This window comes from Macrobrachium rosenbergii, chromosome 37, assembly GCF_040412425.1.
Source record: "Macrobrachium rosenbergii isolate ZJJX-2024 chromosome 37, ASM4041242v1, whole genome shotgun sequence".
In the NCBI taxonomy this organism is placed as follows: Eukaryota; Metazoa; Arthropoda; class Malacostraca; order Decapoda; family Palaemonidae; genus Macrobrachium; species Macrobrachium rosenbergii.
Window position 1 is genome coordinate 17,071,537 of NC_089777.1, and position 22,500 is coordinate 17,094,036.

The 22,500-nt window shown below is 34.4% G+C and overlaps 1 protein-coding gene across 2 annotated transcripts in view; it reads right to left on the reverse strand.

Moving 5' to 3' along the window:
- Positions 1-22,500, reverse strand: part of LOC136825359 (uncharacterized) — an 87,252-nt gene that overhangs the window by 30,184 nt on the left and 34,568 nt on the right. The window contains exons 2-4 of one of the 2 annotated variants that reach the window (XM_067081618.1): positions 20,206-20,227; positions 952-1,051; positions 302-431 (exon numbers count right to left, since the gene is read on the reverse strand). In XM_067081618.1, coding sequence (XP_066937719.1) covers positions 302-431; positions 952-1,051; positions 20,206-20,227 — 252 coding nt within the window. The remainder of the gene's footprint in view (positions 1-301; positions 432-951; positions 1,052-20,205; positions 20,228-22,500) is intronic. The other variant, XM_067081616.1, reaches the window with a different exon arrangement.

A 22,500-nucleotide genomic window follows, 5' to 3' on the forward strand; every position in this document is an offset into this window, starting at 1 on the left:
ACCTGTTAGAAAACCCTGATCTACATCAAATACCCTACAATACCGTCCACAGTTCTTTGTGAAACTCCCCCCTTGGAAAATGGTGTGCCCAAAAACAAATAAAAACTGTTGTAATAGATGTATAAGTTTGTAATTATTAAATGAAGGTAAACACCTTGCAGATTACAAAGTTCCAAAACGTTATGACTTACAGGAAAGGAAAGAACATTAACTCAAAACAATCAACATTGGCAAAGGACCTGCTATCCCCAAACCAACCTGACCAGACCAACTTCGCAGACATGAAGTATGACCCCCTTACCCAAATATTACTGAGGCTAAGGGGCTCCTTGACCGTGACCATGGTTGGAGGATTAGCACAAGATGTTGCATTTGGAAGGACTTCTGCAATCCAGTGGTTGTAGAGGCCGGCTTCCACAATCCACTGCAGTCTACAATTGAGGTAAAAGAAAGTTTCAGGAGAACAAAAACAGTCAGACTTACCAACAAGCTGGTTAGTAAGTACTGGAGTAACTCTAAGTAAGAGAGTGCAAATAGTTATAATTATAGAAAATCTCCATATGACTAATTACTGACAAATTAATGCCAAACAGGCTTACAATTATACAGTCTTGTTTTGTGGTGAAACCAAGATAAATTATAAAAAGAACAATTTGCTGCCAGTCAGACAGAAAAGATTAGTTAGACACAATTCACTGTGAATAAATCAAGACACCTAATATCTTCAAAAATACTTCTGGAATCAACCTGAGTGATAAGCCATAAATCAATGTCGGTATATGAATGTTCAGGGATGACATTCAATTAGTTTGCTAATAAGAAACAAGTGAGTAGCTAAGCACAGCTAAAATTAGTATGAAGGCTTATATCCCAAAGACGGGAAATAAAGGGAGTTAAATTTAACTAACATGCTGTTAAATCAACGGTAACAAACAAACGGGAATCCATTACCGTGCATTAATGGCAGGCGTCAGTGGACTGTTCTTCTGACATAGCATCGCAAACACGAAAGGAAGGAACGTCTCTCTGGCCCAGTAGAAGTCGCACTGACCTGCATTAGAGCAGGAAAGTTGGATTTGCTGGTAAAGCAACTGCTTATTACTATCTCACTTCTAAGTTGCCGTTTTTCCCCTTTGTAAAATCAAGAGTCCTTAGATTGAAACTGACACACAATTCAATTATTTTCTAATTGCTCTGTATCTATTTCTTGACTGAATAAAAATTCAAATGCTCTCAGATATCTTGCTGCACATTATCTGAAATTTGGTTATGTTTGAATTTCATCATATTGTGTGGTTTAATCTTCTGTTTTGTCTATAACAGTCCCACAATGTAACCCCCCCCCAAAAAAAAAAAAAAAAAAAAAAATAAACGCTGAAGTAAAATATGTCCATAATGAGTCTCGAACCTCTCTCAGAGAAATCTTGTCCCATGAACTTGAGCCCTGTGGTCTTGTCGAACACCTGCACGTGGTTCTCGTGACGAATGAGGTCTATGTATTTCATGAAATTTCCCGTCCGGAGGTAGACATATCTCCCTTTGTATTGCAGGTCGTTCAGATCTTTGATGTCCCCAAACTGAACTCTCTGAAGAAAAATGAATCAGAGAATGAGACGGAGAGTGAAAGAGTGAGATGTGGGACTTGTATATATTTCACAATTTAATTCCCAAGACATTTCAGGGGTTACTTCGACTTATGCTCAAACAGTCTCTATAATTCAGTTTACAGATTATCATACATACAGATTTTATCAAGACATACTCAGCCAATTCTATTGTACAGAAAGATTGCTAATCTCAACGTCACAATAAAAAAATATCAGTGGTGAGACTTGAGACTCTTACCAGCATTAATTTAACTCTCCCTTCCTCCCCACATCACTTTCTGTCTGTGTAACAACCATCCTAATATTCTTACGCTGATGGTAGCAGTGAAGGCAGTATCCGGTTCGAAGACGACCTTGAGATGCGTAGCCTCGATGAGGTCACGAATCGTTTCAATAGGGACGAGGGATGTGCCTCAGGGCCATGTGAGAGATGAGATTGCCGCTGTAACTCCAAGTAAACAGGACTGACCCAAGCAGCCAAGCGCTCAGAAGGACGCGTTGCCACTGGGAGCATCTCTCCTGCAGTCTTATAACTGACAGTTCCACAGGGAAGGATTTTCAGAATAAATTTGGCATAAATACCAATTTAAATTGAATTCTCACTATCTTGGGAATAGCTTACAGCAGAAGGGAGCTATTACATATTAAAATATCTACCCTGGCCAGAATTTGAACCTATGTTTTTCCGGTTCCATACAGGGAAGACAATGACTTTTATCCATTATGCATCAACGAACTTTTCAGATAGTATTCCCTTTGGGCGCAAGTTATTCCCAGGATATTGGTAATTCGATGTCTAGGGGTGTTTGGATTAATAACTGATGATGTAAAAAGGTCAAGCGTGAATCAGCCAAAAAACTAGTCAACATGCGTAATCAGTCATTACGCGTAATGACTGAAATTTCAGTCATCACGCGTAATGCACGTAGGGATATTTGATCCCCCCAGGAGCTAGTACTAAACACGGCGAAATACATTTGACCCCCAGGGACTAGTACTAAACCCGGCGAAACAGTGTAGGTGACTCACTGTTTCGCCGTGTTTAGTACTAGCTCCTGGGGATCAAATGTCCCCTAAGTGCATTACGCGTGATGACTGAAATTTCAGTCATTACGCGTAATGACTGATTACGCATGTTGACTGTAACATATATATATATATATATATATATATATATATATATATATATATATATATATATATATATATATATATATATATATATATATATATATATGTATATATATATATGTAAAATTTGATCGCTGAAAATTATCAAGAAACGAAGATATAAAAGTGTGATACCACATAAACAGATAGCAAGGGCCAATATGAAGGATTAAATTTTAGATGCCAAAAACAAAAACCTGATCTAGATTAAAGAACGCCTTAAAGAGAGTTTAAATTTGTACTTTCTTATGCATACAGAGGGTAATCCATCCATGGATTTTAGATGCTATATATGTCAAAACATCCAGCAGGATTTTGGTGTTTTGTCAAGGAAACCTTCCTTATTTGAGTGTTTTGTGTCTTTAGTAATTTTTGGGTTCAGAGCTGGTACGACATACCCCAAAAAGGTTAATAAAATCTATATTAAAAATGCTCTTTAGTGCAGCTTGGACAGAAGCAAGTCACATACTAGGTACGTAACCTGAGACAATTCTGGATGCGGCACCTAATATACAAAACAGTAAATCGCAAAGAATTAAGTGGGTTCTAACCAATCCAAACATTGTAGTAAGCCAGTCTTGGCCAGAAGATATCATTCACTAGCCACAAGATTTGGTACGCAGCAAGTACGTCCTCATATCTTACCCATTTTTATTCTGAACAGATGTTAAGCTCATCCTGAACAAGGTTACCAGAAGACCCAGGATAAGATCAAGTTGTAAAGGATGCTCATACCTGAATTCAGTGGCTGGTATATGAACTGGAAGATGACATCATGCTTCCAGTCCCTCCAGCTGCCAGTAGCATTAGACTGGATTATCCCCAGCACGAAGTGGGCGGCGCTGACTGCGAGCAAGCTCAACCCTAGCAACATCCACACTCCTGAAGACATGGGCATCAGAAATCCCCAGGGGTTGATGGATGAACTCCCCCTGGCGGCCAAGATTCCAAGAGTGTCGTAAAAGATAGGAACGGTCATGTCTGTAGCCTGGAAGCGACTATAGATTATGGCAAACGGACCTAAAGCCATGTCAACCTCCTGGAATTGAGTGAAGGAAAATTTGTAAATGGTTGCATAGGACTGGAATCATGTAGTTTGCTCCATCGTGTGGTTCTGCTTATTTACGCTGAGCTCCACCAAAACTACATAATATTCTTCATTATTCTGTTCCCCTTTTGTTTTTATATTATCAATCACATCCTTTTTCTATTTCAAACTGATATAAAGACTTAGGATTTTTAGCTATGAGGAAGACCGTCTACCGCTGAACTCTGTTTACAAAATAACAATTTAGTCAGTAAACAGTCTGTAGTGCTTGCTGCATTCTTTGATTGCACTTAATACAAGACCAAGGTTGGAAAATAGCTTACTCTGCGAGCTACTTGTCCAACCATCCCAGTAGCGGTACCATTGGGTAGCTGGTCTCCCCAGAACCAGTCAGGTGGCCTGACCTGCATGTACCTATGGAAAAAAGTTACTTGACAAGATCTGATATAGAAGAAAGGTCCTCATTGCTTTAATTTTCAGGAAGACATTCAAATGCCTCACCTGACACAATGGAAAGTGGCAGGAGAAAGATTGGCACTGGAATTTGCAAAATTTAAAATGTATGAGATAAAAAGCAATTGTACAGCTGTAACTAGACTCAGGAATAATAATAATAATAATAATAATAATAATAATAATAATAATAATAATAATAATAATAATAATAATAATAATATACGGGAAGGGCCTCAGCTAGGTAATCCTTGCCTGACAGAAATGAAACCACCCAAAATATAAATACTCTCTCTCTCTCTCTCTCTCTCTCTCTCTCTCTCTCTCTCTCTCTCTCTCTCTCTCTCTCTCTCTCTCTCTCCTCCCAAAAGTGGCTATAATTTCCCCTCTAATTCCCAAACTTCTCCTTTTCCAATCTTCATCATTTTCTCCCATTCTCCTTATCTCACACCTCGCTTTCACTGCCAGACGCCGTATCTCTGTTTTTCCCTCATATTTATTCGTCGTAAAATCCTTCCCTAATTTCTTACTCACATTTACGTCTTATCTTTCTTCTCGCTCTTCCTTCCTGCCCTCTTTTACGCTTAGCCGTCTTCCTCGTTTACCTTCGTCTTATTTTCCTGTTCGTTATACACAAACACAAACAAAAATATTTTATATATATACATTAACAGCAATATATATATATATATATATATATATATATATATATATATATATATATATATATATATATATATATAAACATATATTAAATATATATATATATATATATATATATATATATATATATAAACATATATATATATATATATATATATATATATATTGTATGCATATATATATATATATATTTGTATGCATGTACACACACACACATTATAATGCCCAGCACATTAACAGCAAAGTGGCCCAGTGAGGTGCAGGCTGGGTGGGCCAATCCAGCCTCCCTCCTCAAAACCCTGAACCGAAAACCGCCTGGCATCCACGCCTCGAGAACAGATCAACTCACGTAAAATTGAGAGATCGCGCCAACTCCTCCAGGACGTTTGGCATCGGACCAGAAATGTGGAATCTGGTGGGAACGCCGTCCATGCCGACTTTGGACACCTTGTCCTCTTCGTACATCATGGCGTGAGGCGGCCAGGCCTGCATGGTCACGACCAGGGAGGCTCCGTTTCGGAACCTGGAATGAGGGAGGGGGGGGAGAGGGGATTCTGTTACGATTTTGGCAAAGCGTCGGAATCTCAAGCATCGTGGTTAAAATCATGAGTTTTTGTTGCACCAATGACACGTCTTCAAATTTTCTTCACTTGTATGGACTCTGTAATGGAATGGGATATAAAACTTAGGCCGGAGGCCAAGCACCGGGACCACTGAGGTCATTCAGCACTGAAAGGGAAATTGAGAGTAATAAGATCTGATTGGTGTGACAGGAGGAAAACCTTTGCAGCTGCACTATGAAATTTGTTAAGAGAGAGTGAAAAGTAAGATGGAAGAAAGTAAATAAGAAAGGAGGTACAGTAATAGGAATGAAAGGGGTTGCAGCTAGGTGACAAAGAGACGCTACAAAGAACCTTACACAATGCCTACAGTGCAGTGATGGCACTAACCCCCTACGGGATAGTGTCTTTGCGTGTGTGGTTTGTTTACCTGAAATGTGCAGGATCTCTATCGATTTCCTGTACGACCCTCGGATCCTTCAGGAGTTCTTGCAGCGGTCGTCCCATATCCTTCGATTAAAATCCTTTATCCTGAACCCAGAAACTTCGTGCCTCCTGGGAAGATGAATTCGATCGAATAATTCAGAGATGAAGTCAGCTATAAAGAAGTTGTTTGTAAAGACAAGAGAAACTTCTATATATCAATTTATTTTAACCTGCAAAAGATTTCCCATAATGGATTATGCTACTGATTAAAATCCTGTATCCTGAATCCAAAAACTTACGTCTCTGGGAAGATGAATTCGATCGAATAATTCAGGGATGAAGTCAGATAAAGAGGAATCTTTTGAAAATACACGAGGGACTTTCATATGTCGATTTATGAAAATCTGTAAAAAGGAATCTCATAATGGATTAAATTTCCACTGCAAACGAATTCAAACGAATAATTCAGAGATGAAGTCAGATATAAAGAAGTCTGCAAATACAAGAGGGACTTTCATATATAAATCTACGAAAACCTGCAAAAAGGATTCTCATAACGGATTAAATTTCCACTGCAAACGAATTCAATCGAATAATTCAGGGATAAAGTCAGATATAAGGAAGAAGTCTGAAATGACAAGAAGGAATTTCACCTAACTATTTAATCAAGTCTGCAAAAAGGATTTCACATAATGGATTAAATTTCCACTGCAAACGAATTCAATCGAATAATTCAGGGATAAAGTCAGATATAAAGTTGTCTGAAGATACAAGAGGAACTCTCACCAATCATCAATTTATTATAATCTGCAAACAGGATTCCCAAAATGGATTAATATCCACTGCGAACGAATTCAAGCAACAGCTGAATTCTAACAACAACCTCGACGCTGTAATGATTTCCCCAACTTCATGGTTCCTAACAAAAGACTCTATACAGGTGAAAGACACAGTGAAGGTGAATTTCCACCTACCTTGAAAGGAGGACTGACACCAACTGAGGGGCCTAGAATTTTAAAAGCGAAGACATTTATACTGTTCCCCCAGATCACCTCTCCCCACCTCCCCGCCAATTTCTTCCTCTCTCTCTCTCTCTCTCTCTCTCTCTCTCTCTCTCTCTCTCTCTCTCTCTCTCTCTCTCTCTCTCTCTCTCTCATTACCTAGCCATCACTCACCTTAAAATGTTAAAGAAACGTATGTCGAGACCAGTAAATTTTAAGATCGTCCGCTGACTTGAAATGCATCTTTGATGCAGAATGCAACAGATTTTTTATGTGGAGAGAGAGAGAGAGAGAGAGAGAGAGAGATGCAACTTTGATGCAGAAAGAATCCGATTTTTAATGTTTCAGAGAGAGAGAGAGAGAGAGAGAGAGAGAGAGAGAGAGAGAGAGAGAGAGAGAGAGAGAGAGAGAGAGAGAGAGAAAGGCAATTTTGATGCAGAGAGCATCCGATTCTTAATGCTTGAGAGAGAGAGAGAGAGAGAGAGAGAGAGAGAGAGAGAGAGAGAGAGAGAGAGAGAGAGAGAGAGAGAGAGCATCCGATTTTTAATGTGTGAGAGAGAAAGATACCACTTTGATGTAGAAAGCACGCGATTTTTAATGAGAGAGAGAGAGAGATCTCTCTCTCTCATTAAAAATCGCGTGCCTTCTACATCAAAGTGGTATCTTTAGAGAGAGAGAGAGAGAGAGAGAGAGAGAGAGAGAGAGAGAGAGAGAGAGAGAGAGAGAGAGAGAGAGTATGAAACTCCGCATTATCCCCTAATCCTGCCTTTCACGATATAAACAGACGAGCTAATTAATCTTTTCATTTCGCAGGTGGATGTGACGGGCAGAGAGAAGAGGGCGAAAGACGGCAAGCCAAGATACTGATGAATATGCAACGCATTCCCGACGGCAGCGTCTTTCGTGCACCGGAATTGCAAATTGCCCGCAGGCTGGATCGAGGCATTATTGGTGGTGTTTGTAAATAGTGGATGTGGCCCTGTTGGTGGCAAATACTACCACGACTATTGGTTTTGGTGGGTAATGATTGGGATAAGAGAAGAAAGTGGTTAAAGGAGGTTTTTGGCATTTTGTGGTGAAATGGAAAATAATGAGAGTTACACGAAAGTTTTAAGTTTTATAAAGTAATTGAATATAATAATGGTTACTCGATGTTAGTGAAGAAACACGGTTAAATTAATGTAGCTGCTTTAATGATGATCATGATGAGTACCTAATAATAATAATAATAATAATAATAATAATAATAATAATAATAATAATAATAATAATAATAATAATAATAATAATATTATTATTATTATTATTATTATTATTATTATTATTATTATTATTATTATTATTATTATATTACTAATATTTATTTTATTATTATTATTATTAAAAATATTATTACTAATAATAATAATAATAATAATAATAAATAATAATAATAAATCATTATTATTATTATTATTATTATTATTATTATTATTATTATTATTATTATCTGTGTCCGCCGATAAAAAACTTACTCCCTGACCCCAACCATGATAAGTGAACAACACTCTCAAGGGTGAAGTTAAACCTCTGTGAAAATAACAACAAAAATTTCGTCTACGATTACCTTTTAAATTACACTATTTACGTCATTCCTTTTTTTTTTTTTTTTAGTAATTCAGGAGGGAAACGACTGAAGCTCTATAAATACAAAGCAATTTGTAAAATCAGCTTGGAAAATCAATTCTGTGATTGCTCACTTGGACTGACAGCCCAATAGGATGACAGTCTAGCTTTTCCCTTGTTGTTTCATCCTAAATACAAAAGGTTTCCCTTGTTGTTTCATGCCAAATACAAAAGGGTTCACTTGTTGTTTCATCCTCAGTACAAAAGGTTTCCCTTGTTGTTCTATCCTAAATACCAAAGTTTCCCGTGTTGTTACATCCTAAATACAAAAGGATTCCATTGTTTTTCATCCTATGTACAAAAGGTTTCCACTGTTGTTTCATCCCAAATGCAAACGTTTTCCCTTGTTGTTTCATCGTCAAATACAGGTTTCCTTGTTTCATCCTAAACACAAAAGGCTTCCGCTTGCTGTTTCATCTCATCCACAAATAGGTTTCCCTGGTTGGTTTATCCCAAGTACAAAAGGTTTCCCCTTGTTGTTTCATCTCACACACAAAAGGCTTCCCTCGTTGTTTCATCCTACATACCAAAGATTTCCCCTTGTTATCCCACGTTTGTCAATCAGGTGAGCGACCCACTGGCATCCAAAGTCAAGTAAATGGAAGCACCTGCATTAATCAGTCCTGCACCCGAGTCAGGAATAATAATAAAATCACGGTTCAAATGTGCAAACTGTATTTGGCTGGACAGTGCATTTATTTGAAAAAGAATTATATTCATAATAATTCGAATTCAATCGTAACATGGTGACTATATATTCTTTCACGTCGATTCATAAGCTATCAACCACATTAATAAAATTTTATTTCTCATATGCAATACGATGTAAAAACAAAACTTCCGTATAATACAAAATAAGAGAAAATATTTAAGGTATGCTTCACTAGTTAGTAAACAGTAAGCAACTCATTGTAAGCAACTGCAACTCTAAATAATATTGACACTGATAACACAAACATAAGAGTCAAATTTACAACAGCAGGACGTATCGCAAAATATATCAATCACGTACAACGTATGAGACTTCTTTACTTACCAGAGAACACACTCAAATTAAAAATAAAACCTGATACGACAAATTCTTCTTACTAAAGGACACATAAATGACTGATGGCCTACATAAATCTTTTACGGAGAGTTATTCACGAAACACAATCATTCTTCATTCTGTCCTCGTCAATCGGTTGTCTGCTGACGTCATTTCCTGTCAGTTCTAAGTCCAAAGATGAGCGATTCTATAGAAAAAATCGATGCGCTGCACAGCAGGAAATATATCTGCCTTAAAATGAATTCATATTTCAACCTCTGATACAAAATGAATTCATATTTCAACCTCTGATACAAAGGTATGTCACAAAAATTGACATGCATGGAGTAAGTTCCTCACTGAATATGCATGCGTAAACACATACACTGTGTATGTATGTATGTGTGTATGTATATGTATGTATGATATATATATATATATATACATATATAAACACACACTGTGTATGTGTACATGTTTGTGTATATATATACAAATATATACAGTATATATAACATATATATAATATATATATATATATATATATATATAATATATATATATATTTATATATACTAAAAATCATGTATATATATATACACACACATAAAACAAAGAGAAACGCGAATGACTAAACTTTCCCATTTGTCAAGACATACCAAAGATACCTCAGACATGCGTATCAACCCTCATTAAAAACCCCTTGTCGCTAACACTAGACACCTACGGTTTACTGCAAGTTTCACAGACGGCTCTCTCTCTCTCTCTCTCTCTCTCTCTCTCTCTCTCTCTCTCTCTCTCTCTCTCTCTCTCTCTCTCTTAAACAGATCAAGATGAAGTTATCCGTGCTTGAGACAGCCACGATTGCACAAAGTTGCAAAGGCTAAGCTATCCCTCATAAACCGATGATTCTTTAAGCTCTCTCTCTCTCTCTCTCTCTCTCTCTCTCTCTCTCTCTCTCTCTCTCTCTCTCTCTCTCTATTAAACAGATCAAGATGAAGTTATCCGTGCTTGAGACAGCCACGATTGCACAAAGTTGCAAAGGCTAATATCCCTCATAAACCGATGATTCTTTGATCTCTCTCTCTCTCTCTCTCTCTCTCTCTCTCTCTCTCTCTCTCTCTCTCTCTCTCTCTCTCAAATAAAGATAAAGTCAGCACTTCAGACAGCCACATAAACCAACATTTATTTACAGTACACGCTGCAGAAACGTTCGATGATGCTCGGGATAAGCATCTTTACAAAGCATCTTTCAGTCGGCGGGGATAAGCCGATGATCTGATAATGGGAAGAGGCTGGATGATTTTATTGGCTTTTGTTTCACTCTTTTTATCTTTCCACTTGTATATTTCATAGTTTACTTTCATTTTGATCTCTTTGTCTATTACTGTGTTAATTTTTTTTCTTTTCTAACAACTGATCCATTCTTTCTGTGTTTTCTAATACCTTCTGTTACTCCTTTCAAATGAACACTGTAATATTGTTTGGAAGCTTGAATTTCAAGTCAATGGCCCAGGGCTTGTTCCATATGAACTGGGGTTCATCTTCTGAATAATAATAATAATAATAATAATAATAATAATAATAATAATAATAATAATAATAATAATAATAATAATAATAATAATTTAGAGAATTATTTGTTTCCTGCATTAAAATATGATGGACCACAACGATTAAATCTGCATATTTTGATTTACAGTAATTGTGCCTTTTCGCACCTGTTTTCAGGTTTTATTACGATAGTTAAACGTTTTTCAAGCCTCCTTGTGGCCCAATGTCAATACAGGCAGGCCTTTAAGACTTCGTCATAAAACAATAGAATGGTCCTCCATCTAAGCACTGACAAGAATAAAGGTGTAAACTGCTCATACATATTTGATACAGGTCGGCAACGTGACCTCGTTCTGATTACTCGGGATGCGGGTTTGCTTCCCGCTGCCGGACATAAGAATTACATCACATTTCTTGCATTTGGGTCTCAGGCTTTGTAGTTATAAGCGTATCCAAAAAGTGTGAAGAATTCGATATTACAAGGATTTTGTGGCTATACAATTGCATAAGTATCTAGTAATATGACCAGTAGATTCTACACACACACACACACACACACACACACACACACACACATATATATATATATATATATATATATATATATATATATATATATATATATATATATATATATATATAATTCATGAAGCTTATAATTCACGCTACTATTTTTCATCGAAGGGATTTTTCTGAATGATAAATGGATCAGAACCGCCGGGCCTCGATCCTCGACACGGTAACTTCCAGCGACTCCACTGAGCCACATCTCTTGCCCCGCGGTTCCGTTCCATTTATCACTTTAAAAATTCCCTTCGGCGATAATTCCCATCGGGGATACTCCCGAAGTATAATTGATATTAAGCGACATTTGTAGCTTCATAATATATGAATCACGGTTCGATAAAAATTTCATATATATATATATATATATATATATATATATATATATATATAGTGAGTGTGTGCGTGTGTGTGAATACTGAAATGAACACGTGTTTCACGGAATAAATTTCTGACTCGGAACCTAAGCACTTCTGTATCCGTAGTACTGAAACAGCGGTCTCCATTGACTTTTGACCATTGAGCAATCAAGAGAGGTATTAAATTGATATCAAATCTGTTATGCATGTGCTGTCGAATTCAAGTTTCGAACTTAGCCATATACAAAACTTATCAATCGGCGATCATGGTGGTGGCGGGGTTGATATCGATTTTAAACGCATAACATGAATTATATACTAAAGATGCAGAGGAGTCCTGAGTTCACTGTAGCTATTAAAATACGTGGAATTAATAAATGTTACTCGTATACTAAAATCATCACAATTACCAACTACATAAAGCAGACATTCCTTTGTCAATTTCAATTAGGTTTTAAACTTCATTTTGTAGGAATAGCAATAGTGTAGTTTCTCAATGAAAATCAAGTTTTCTATGTACCATATATTCAACATTCAAAGAAAACGGGATTATTAATTGTTAAGGGGCTCTGTCTTAAATTGTTCCTCTTCAACTTTTGATGACTTTACTTAAAAAAAAAGGATACACATAATTATGAATACTAATTACGTAATCATCATAAATGACCAGATGATGAGGCCTTGATCCTTGAGATTCTCTCTCTCTCTCTCTCTCTCTCTCTCTCTCTCTCTCTCTCTCTCTCTCAGTGTCGGATACCAACAATGCTCGTGGGGTGTCCGGGAATGAAAGTGAAATGACGCCTTTCATTAAGAGGACACAAATCCTCTAGAATAATAAATAAACTGTTCAGAACCATAATTTTTTATTTTTTTAAGTTCTGAAGATGTATATTTATGCAAATGATATATGTGTGTGTGTGTGTGCGTGTGTGTATACAGTATATTATATATGTATATATATTTATATTTATAAATACATATATATATGTGTGTGTTTATATTTTATATATATATATATGTGTATTTACATTATATACACATTTATATATATATAGTGTATATATATATATTATATATATATATATATATATATATATATATATATATATATATATATATATATATTATATATCATATTGATATATATATATATATATATGTTTATATTTCATATATCTTATATATATGTATTCATATCTACATTTATATATAATATATACATATATATATATATATATATATATATATATATATATATATATATACTGTATATATATACTGTATATATATCAAATTTTCTTTAAACTTAGTTTTCACTGTAAAATCAATAAATCAAGACTTTAACAGCACGATAAAGCCCACGATCATTTTCGGGGGGGGGGGGAGCGAAATACTGAACAACTGTTGAATAAGAGTTTCTTTTCAGTAAAGCGCAAAACAAAGCAAAATAAATGCACACAAACAGTGAAATGTTCACTTGGCTTATCATTAAACTAATATAACCTATAATTTCATTCTTCTCAATAAACAGGTTATTACGAATATACATTGTAATTTAATTTTTGGTAACATATGCATATAATTCTTCGGGTAAAACATTGATATTGTATTTAATCCCTGGGTACAGTTGGTAATATAAGCGCAACTTGGAAGTATTTCGAACTTTCTTCAGAATCCTCAAAAGATATAGTACTGTATATACCTTCTAGTCATTTGATGTAACAGCTAATTTAACAGTGCGTCCACAATACAGAAACATATAACCTCTCTCTCTCTCTCTCTCTCTCTCTCTCTCTCTCTCTCTCTCTCTCTCTCTCTCTCTCTATATATATATATATATATATATATATATATATATATATATATATATATATATATATATATAATAATGTGTGTGTGTGTGTAGTTGTGTATACATATATATATACAGTATATATATAGATACATACATACATACATACATACATATATATATATATGTGTTTATATATGTATATAAAACTTGTGTATGCATGCAAAACAAAATTTTAAAGTTTTAACTATCCATCACTGAACTTCTAACGAAAGCTTATTTTTATTTATTTATTTTTTTTTTTTTTTTTTTGCAGACTTAGTGCAGACCAAATCCAATATGTCAATAAATAAACTTATTCGATCCATTACTACACTGAAATACTAAAATACGTATATATTTCATGGGCAATTGGCAATGCATTAACCAGAGCTCTAATTATATTGCAACGTTATAATTCCTTTACAAGGACCAGGCAATCGATTACAAATCACTCAACCCCCGATACTCCCAATGAACATATATTTCTCGTCATCTAATTAGTTCACCCACGGCTGCAAAAGCAGCGTTTATATAACAAGACACTGTTTTTATTCGTAAAACCGAAATCATTTTCATTCTTATATATAACGTTCAATACAGCTGTGTGTGTTCCTAACACGACATGCTTTAATACGCACGTATCTCATTCCCAGCATTCAGAAATAAGTCTCTTCCAACATTCCTTTTCATTCTTTCTTCAATAAAATGTTAAATGTAGCTATGTATGGATTCCTTATTCTTTATCTTCAATAAAATCCCTTAAATATAATATTAAATGTAGCTATGAATGGATTCCTAACACAACATCCTTTAATATGATGTATCTTATTTCAGCATTCAGAAGTAATTCTTTGCAACATTCTTTTCTTTAATATAATGTTAAACGCCTAACACAACATCCTTTAATATTTTCTTATTTCCAGCATTCAGAAGGAATTCTTTGCCAACATTCCTTTTCATTCTTTCTTCAAGATAATGTTAAATGATAAATGTTAAAACATTCTTTATTATGCATTTATCTTATTTTCAGCATTCAGGTAATTCTTTGCTTTTCATTCTTTCTTCAATATAATGTTAAATGTAGCATTCTTTAATATGCATGTATCTTATTTCTAGCATTCAGAAGGAATTCCTTGTCAAAATTCCTTTTCACTCTTTCTTCAATATAATGTTAAATGCAGTTATATATGGATTCCTAAGACCACATTCTTTAATATGTACGCATCTTTTTTTCCTAGCATTCAGAAGGAATTCTTTGTCAACATTCCTTTTCATTCTTTCTTTAATATAATGTTAAATGTAGCATTCTTGGATTCTTTATTCTTTAATATGCAAGTATAATTCAAAAGTAATTCTTTACTTTCCTTTTCATTCTTTCTTTAATATAATGTTAAATGTAGCTACGAATGGATTCCTAACACGACATTCTTTAATATGCAAGTATCTTATTTCTAGCATTCAAAAGTAATTCTTTACTAACATTCCTTTTCATTCTTTCTTCAATATAATGTTAAATGTAGCTACGAATGGATTCCTAACACAACATTCTTTAATATGCATGTATCTTATTTCCAGCATTCAGAAGTAATTCTTTGCCAACATCCCTTTTCACTCTTTCCTTAATATAATGTTAAATGCAGCTATGAATGGATTCCTTACACAACATTCTTTATTATGCATGTATCTCATTTCCAGCATTCAGAAGGAATTTTTTGCCAACATTCCTTTTCATTCTTTCTTCAATATAATGTTAAATGCAGCTATGAATGCATTCCTAACACAACATTCTTTGTGATGCATTTATCTTATTTTCAGCATTCAGAAGTAATTCTTTGGCAACATCCCAGCAAAATGTTAAATGTAGCTCTGGATGGATTCCTAACACAAAACATTGTTTAATATGCATGTATCTTATTCCCAGCATTCAGAAGGAATTATTTGCCAATATTCCTTGCGAAAATTATCTGTAATTATCCGATTAGGTGATATCCGTATAATTAACGTTCGACTACTATTGTAAACTCTGTATTTGCACATTAATGTACGGGTAACTGAAATCAGTCAGTTAATACAAACTACAGACAATAATTCATCAGAGATAAATGAACATGCAATATATACAATCAGCCCTCTGTTATTCCACTTCATTTTTATTAAATAAATGAGTTTTTTTTTAAACAATAAAATCGGGGAAACATGGTATCACAACGCAGTAATTCTAAAGTCAACAGATTAGTCAGGTCGATAAAAGCGTTTTATTGCGTCCGGTTCTGTTGAAAACTGAGCGAAATAAAAAAAAAAAAATCATATGATAAATGTGTCTAAATCACAGCATAGCAGTTCGCAAATTAAACCACCTACAGTCCAGGAAACGCACATGACGACGTCACGTGAGGCAGTTAACTTCAGGGAGTTTTTGTCTAACATATGCCGTACCACCTACGCGTTTTTTTAAGGGCACCTGTGCTACACCCACATGGTTACACGTGCACTGATACTAAAGCAATTTGTTTTTAACGATATACACTAGGCTTCGTTATAACGTACAAGGTTATTAACGAAATATGGCCTGTAACGAATAAAAATGTAATCCTCGTTCCCATATTTCTTTATTTTTTTTAATAAGTGATCTCTTCTTTCTGTATTTGCCATTACGAATAAGGTCCATCCTCTGAATAATAATAATAATAATAATAATAATAATAATAATAATAATAATAATAATAATAATAATAATAATAATAATAATAATAATAATACTCAGAGAAGCATGAGCCTTAAATGGAGAAACAAATTCACAGCTCTACAGAAATTTATTTTCAAATATCTGTACCCATACATAACTGTGGATTTGTTTCTCCAATAATAATAATAATAATAATAATAATAATAATAATAATAATAATAATAATAATAATAATAATAATAATAACAATAATAATAATAATAATGCTAAGAAATTCGCAATCTCGTGAAAACCAATGTGTAATCAAAATCCACAATTATAATAGTAAACTATATTACTGTGTAAAATAAACATAGTAATACAGTTTACTATATGCTTGTGGATTTTTATTACACAAATAATAATAATAATAACAATAACAGCTCTACAGAAATTTATCTTTAAATATCTCTACCCATACGTAACTGTGGATTTGTTTCTCCAATAATAATATAATAATAATAATGCTAAGAAATTCGCAATCTCGTGAAAAACAATCTGCGTAATCAAAATTCACAATTATACAGTAAACTATATTACTATGTAAAATAAACATAGTAATACAGTTTACTATATACTTGTAAATATTTATTACACAATAATAATAATAATAATAATAATAATAATAATAATAATAATAATAGTAAATAATTCTTCATAAAGAAATAGATTCAAGCCTGAAAGTTGTCTGTTATTATTGATTTGATGCTGCCAAACGGTACAAGGCTAATAATAATAATAATAATAATAATAATAATAATAATAATAATAGTAAATAACTCTTCATAAAGAAATAGATTCAAGCCTGGAAGTTGTCTGTTATTATTGATTTGATGCTGCCAAACGGTACAAGGCTAGTTAGCCGGGAGACTGACTGGCAGGTAATAAAACATACATGTTTTGAGTACATCACTTAAAGATCAATTACTCGTTTGTTTTCAAAATCCATATAGAGCAGTGCTGCGTTGATTCTTTAATGTCAACTACGATATATTTTCTTAAGTCGTTAGGGCACGGAAAACCTAAATTCTTTTTTTTTTACCGTTGTAATATCCACTGACATGCTTAATTTACTTTTTCTTTCTGTATAATTCTAAATGGAACGTGTACATGTTTGTATAGTCTATTGTTATATTACGTTATTTTGTTATGAAAGATGTTTATATACTTTCACGTAGATGTCAAAAAAACGTGTATATACATATATATATATATATAAATTTATATATTTACGCATAGGAATGTATGTATAAATATACATATATACATACTATATACATATACATAATGTGTATGTGTATGTGTGTGTATATATATATATATATATATATATATATATATATATATATATATATATATATATATATATATTATATATATACTGTAAATATATTTTTCCTGCACAAAGAATATGTATCTTACGGTGCAATACGAGATGAAAAATAAAAAAAAAAAGGTGTAGGCAGCTTTCCTTTCGCAAAAGGCCATAACTACACATATAACTTTGTTTACATTACATACACCGCAATACGTGCAAAATATTTCAATGCACATTATCTTACTTCAGAACTCTCACCAAATACAATTGAATACTGATGTGTTCTAACTTTCCAAGATTCTCTCTCTCTCTCTCTCTCTCTCTCTCTCTCTCTCTCTCTCTCTCTCTCTCTCTCTCTCTGGACTCTCCCCATTTTGAGGTGGCTTGTGTTCACCAGAGTTTCCCCTCTTCTTATTTCTTATATTAGAAAATAATTTTCATTTAGGAAAAAAAAGAAAAAGATTTTCTAAAGTAAGAAGGGATTTTTTGTGTCATTAAGCAACTGAGCGCTACCCGGTCGTAGGTCAGAGTTTCATACAGCATTATACGCTGGACAGAAAACTCGACTGCGCCGAAAAAACTTCGGCGCATTTTTTACTTATTACTAGAGAATGAATGCAACTGTGCTCTCGCATTATATACATACATAACATAATATATATATATATATATATATATATATATATATATATATATATATATATATATATATATATATATATATAATTAAATATATACATACATATATATACATATATATATATACATACATACATACAAGACAAAGGCTATCCTGACCTCAGTTTGTACACCTGTATGATAATACCAACTAACGTTTCTGTGTCAGGAATAACTAGTTAACGATAAAAATACATTTAACTTTATGTTTGTATTTGATTGCAATCATATTATCTGCTCCAGTTTATAAATTTATCATAACCGTTCTTCATCTCTTCATGCATAGTTCTCAAGGCCACATAATTTACTGAAGCCTTGGAAAGGCCACAAAAAGCACATGGGTAGTCTGATTCTCCAGGACTTCCTCTGAGACCACCCTATTTTTTTTTTTTTTTCGGTGGCAAAAACTGACCAATTCCATCTTTTTATTGGAGACACAGAGGGCCAATAATGCCTGGAGATGTTATCTGCACACCAGAACGCCGTAGTTCGGTGTGCTGCCAACAGGGCGGCGCTGCAGAGCCTTGCGGCCATCTTCGAAAACCCGTGGACTGCGGATGTTAAATACACACTTAAGTGTGTCCTGCGATTTTTTTTTATCTCTTCATAATGGTAGGTTGCGCAGTTTATAATTGCAGAAATGGCCACAGGAATTCTTTAGGAGACAGTGGAATAACATTTCACAAGTAAACATTGCATAATGAAATTTATTTACCCATAATTTTCTACTAGTCAGATAAATGTCTTGCTGGCAGCAGATAATGTTTTCGCTGTCAACGTGTCTTACAGTATATTATTGTGGCACATAAGTGAAGTAACGATTTCAGTTTTGAAATCAGAACATCATTAATCTTATATGTGCCACATAATATGGAGAAAAAAATTATCTCGCTCCTTATTAAAATGCTCTGTAGAAAGTAGGCATGCGGGTTACAAGTTCTGTCAACAAGACTCGTATTGTAACCAAGTTACTGTGAGACCATAGAGAAGAACTTCTATTATTCCATTTCCAGTGAAAAATATTTGTATTTTTTATGTGTAACAAATCCTAGTTTGATTCACGCTTTCATCAGACGATATGTCTCACAGATTGTAATGGCAAAGAGAAAATAGTCTATAATAATGGAAACAACAAGGGAAAGAATCTCAGCCATGCAAACGTTACGCCTGCGCCCACAGATTCGACATGTATTACCTAACAATTCTAGGTATCGTTCCAAAGCGAGATTACTTTTTTAGCCTTTCCGGTCGTAGGTTTGTTTACAAGACACCCTCCAATAATAGAGATATGTATACAGATTAGAACGCAAAATTTTTACTTCAACCACAGAAGACTTCAGAACAATAATATTTCGAAATAAAAAAATACATGAAAATGCAATAACCAATAAAAAATATACATGAAATTAAAATCCAACAAAATATTTCATAAAATAATTGCAATAACTGTCAAAACAAAAAGCCAGTCCCAACGAATAAAAAAGGACAAAAAAATCGTCAATTAAAAACATTATTCATAAAAAATTAAACAATAATAATGAGTTACTACTCACCAAACCGAGGCAGTGTAGAGCTCTGAAAATGAAAAGAGAATTTCATTATTACTATTGTAATATACTTAGATCAGATTTTTATATGAAGGTCACTGTGTCTGCGCATATTCATTATCTCTCTCTCTCTCTCTCTCTCTCTCTCTCTCTCTCTCTCTCTCTCTCTCTCTTGAAATCTAGATGTTGCCATTTCCTATCTTGTTAGAGCATCTGCCGTGAATAAATTAAGGCAAATGTTAAATAAACTAAACATTTTCCACATTTATTAATCAATTACCTCATGAGAGATATGCACTGACGTATTAGGAGGGAATTACGGGGGAGGAAAAAATCTTGAATGCCTTTATTTGTGTAGATTTAAGCGTCAATAAATACTTGTCTTTTACAGATATAAGAGTCAAGTTCAATCATTTGTGCTAGTAACTGAATTCTACAAGCTTTTCCTCGTAATGACAGCCGTTACAGAATAAAGAGAAAATTATTGGTAAATCTCTTTTTTATTTAAAGAGAATACCTTTGAAATTCTAAATTAGAAAAAATAAAAAGACGATGACGCGGAGCCATCTGTCACTGATCTAAACATTTCTCCGCAATCGTTTCCTTTGTGGCTGTCCATCGTAAGTTGGAAATTAAGAGTTCTTAAACAGACACTAAAAAGGCAAAAACACAGGATTTTTGTCTCGTTTACACGTGTCCTGAGAGCAAATAGCGGTTATCAGTTCATCATTAGTGACGGCAGACCACTCCAACTGATGGGGATTACATTATCATTTAGTGATTTTGCCCTTTAACTGACCCCACAATTTTTGTGCGTTTCAAGGCTGATTTCACCATCACCTGTATATCGGAACTGACAACATATTTAACTTCATTCTCATATTATCCGCCTAACTCATTGATAGGACTTGTGCATCTGTGTCCACGTGTTTGAACCTTCATGTGCCCACACAACCCACGCCATAATGAAATGCATAATTTCCATTAAACAAGCACCTGACGTCGCACCCAACCTTGTGGACTGAAAATAGAACTATCCATCCATCTATCTATCTATCTATCTATCTATCTATCTATCTATCTATCTATCCATCTACCTCAATATCTATGAATATATATCTCTACCTTCTATTCATTATCAGCAGAGCTGTCACTCACTGCATCAACTGGTGAGATACACATCATGAATTAGCCTATACCAAATATATACATATATATTTTTAGATATTTTTATATCAAGTTTTTTTTCAGCTCATTTATTATTATTTTCTATTTAAATTTATTACGGCGTCAATAACCTAGTTGCTGTAACGCCAGTTTTAATGGGCATAATCAATCAACTTGCTTTTCAAGGGTTTTGTTGTGACCAAAGCCATAACGAGGAGAAGACTGTGGAAGTCATTACGAAGAGATTAGCAAATGGCGCACCAATCAGAAAATTAACTTCCCCATCTACTGCCAAACACCTCTGACACCAAGCCTCGCAATTAACGATCGAAGGCAAACGGTCGAACCAGCATAGTCTACACCTCTACCACGACACACAGACTCCAAGTGCCTTCCTTCAGTTTAATGCAATGACAAAGCAAGGCACTTTGAGTCTACGTTACCCCTGAAACAATGGCCATTATCCCGACACTGAGAATACTCTCTCGAGCAAAGCACTCGAAAAGTTTGTTACTCCTTAAATACAATTTATCATCTTGAAGAAATAAATTCCCATAACTTAACATTTGACTCCGAAAATTAATCGTTAATTTTTGCTGTGATGAGAAAATGTACCGTCAGCGGTTATGTTAAGGGTTATAAAATTTAGGCCAAAGGTCATTCAACGCTTAAAGGGAAATTCAGAGTAAAACTGTTTTCAATGTATAAAAGAAGGATAGCCTCGCGGTTGCACTATGGAACAACTGTTAGCAGAGGGTGGAAAGCAAGATGGAAAAAAGAGGATTTGAAAGGGGGTACAGGAAAGGGAATGAAATGGGTTGCAGGTAGGAGACGAAGGGACGCTGCAAAGAACCTTAAGTAATGCCTACAGTGCAACGTGTGAGGTGCACTGAGGGCGCTAACCCCCCTCCCCCTCCCCGCACCCCGACCCCCTCCAAGCGAACCCGCGGAATGTGGAATGCTCGAAATCTGCATACAGCTTAGTACTGATCACTGATAATGAAGAAAAAGTGGAGCAAATAGTAAAAGTTGAAAGCTGTCAATAAATGTAAGGTACGGTAATGAGGAAAATTGAAAAACTGGAGAATGGAACAATGAATGTTATTACGGAAACAGCTGATTCACAGGGGTATC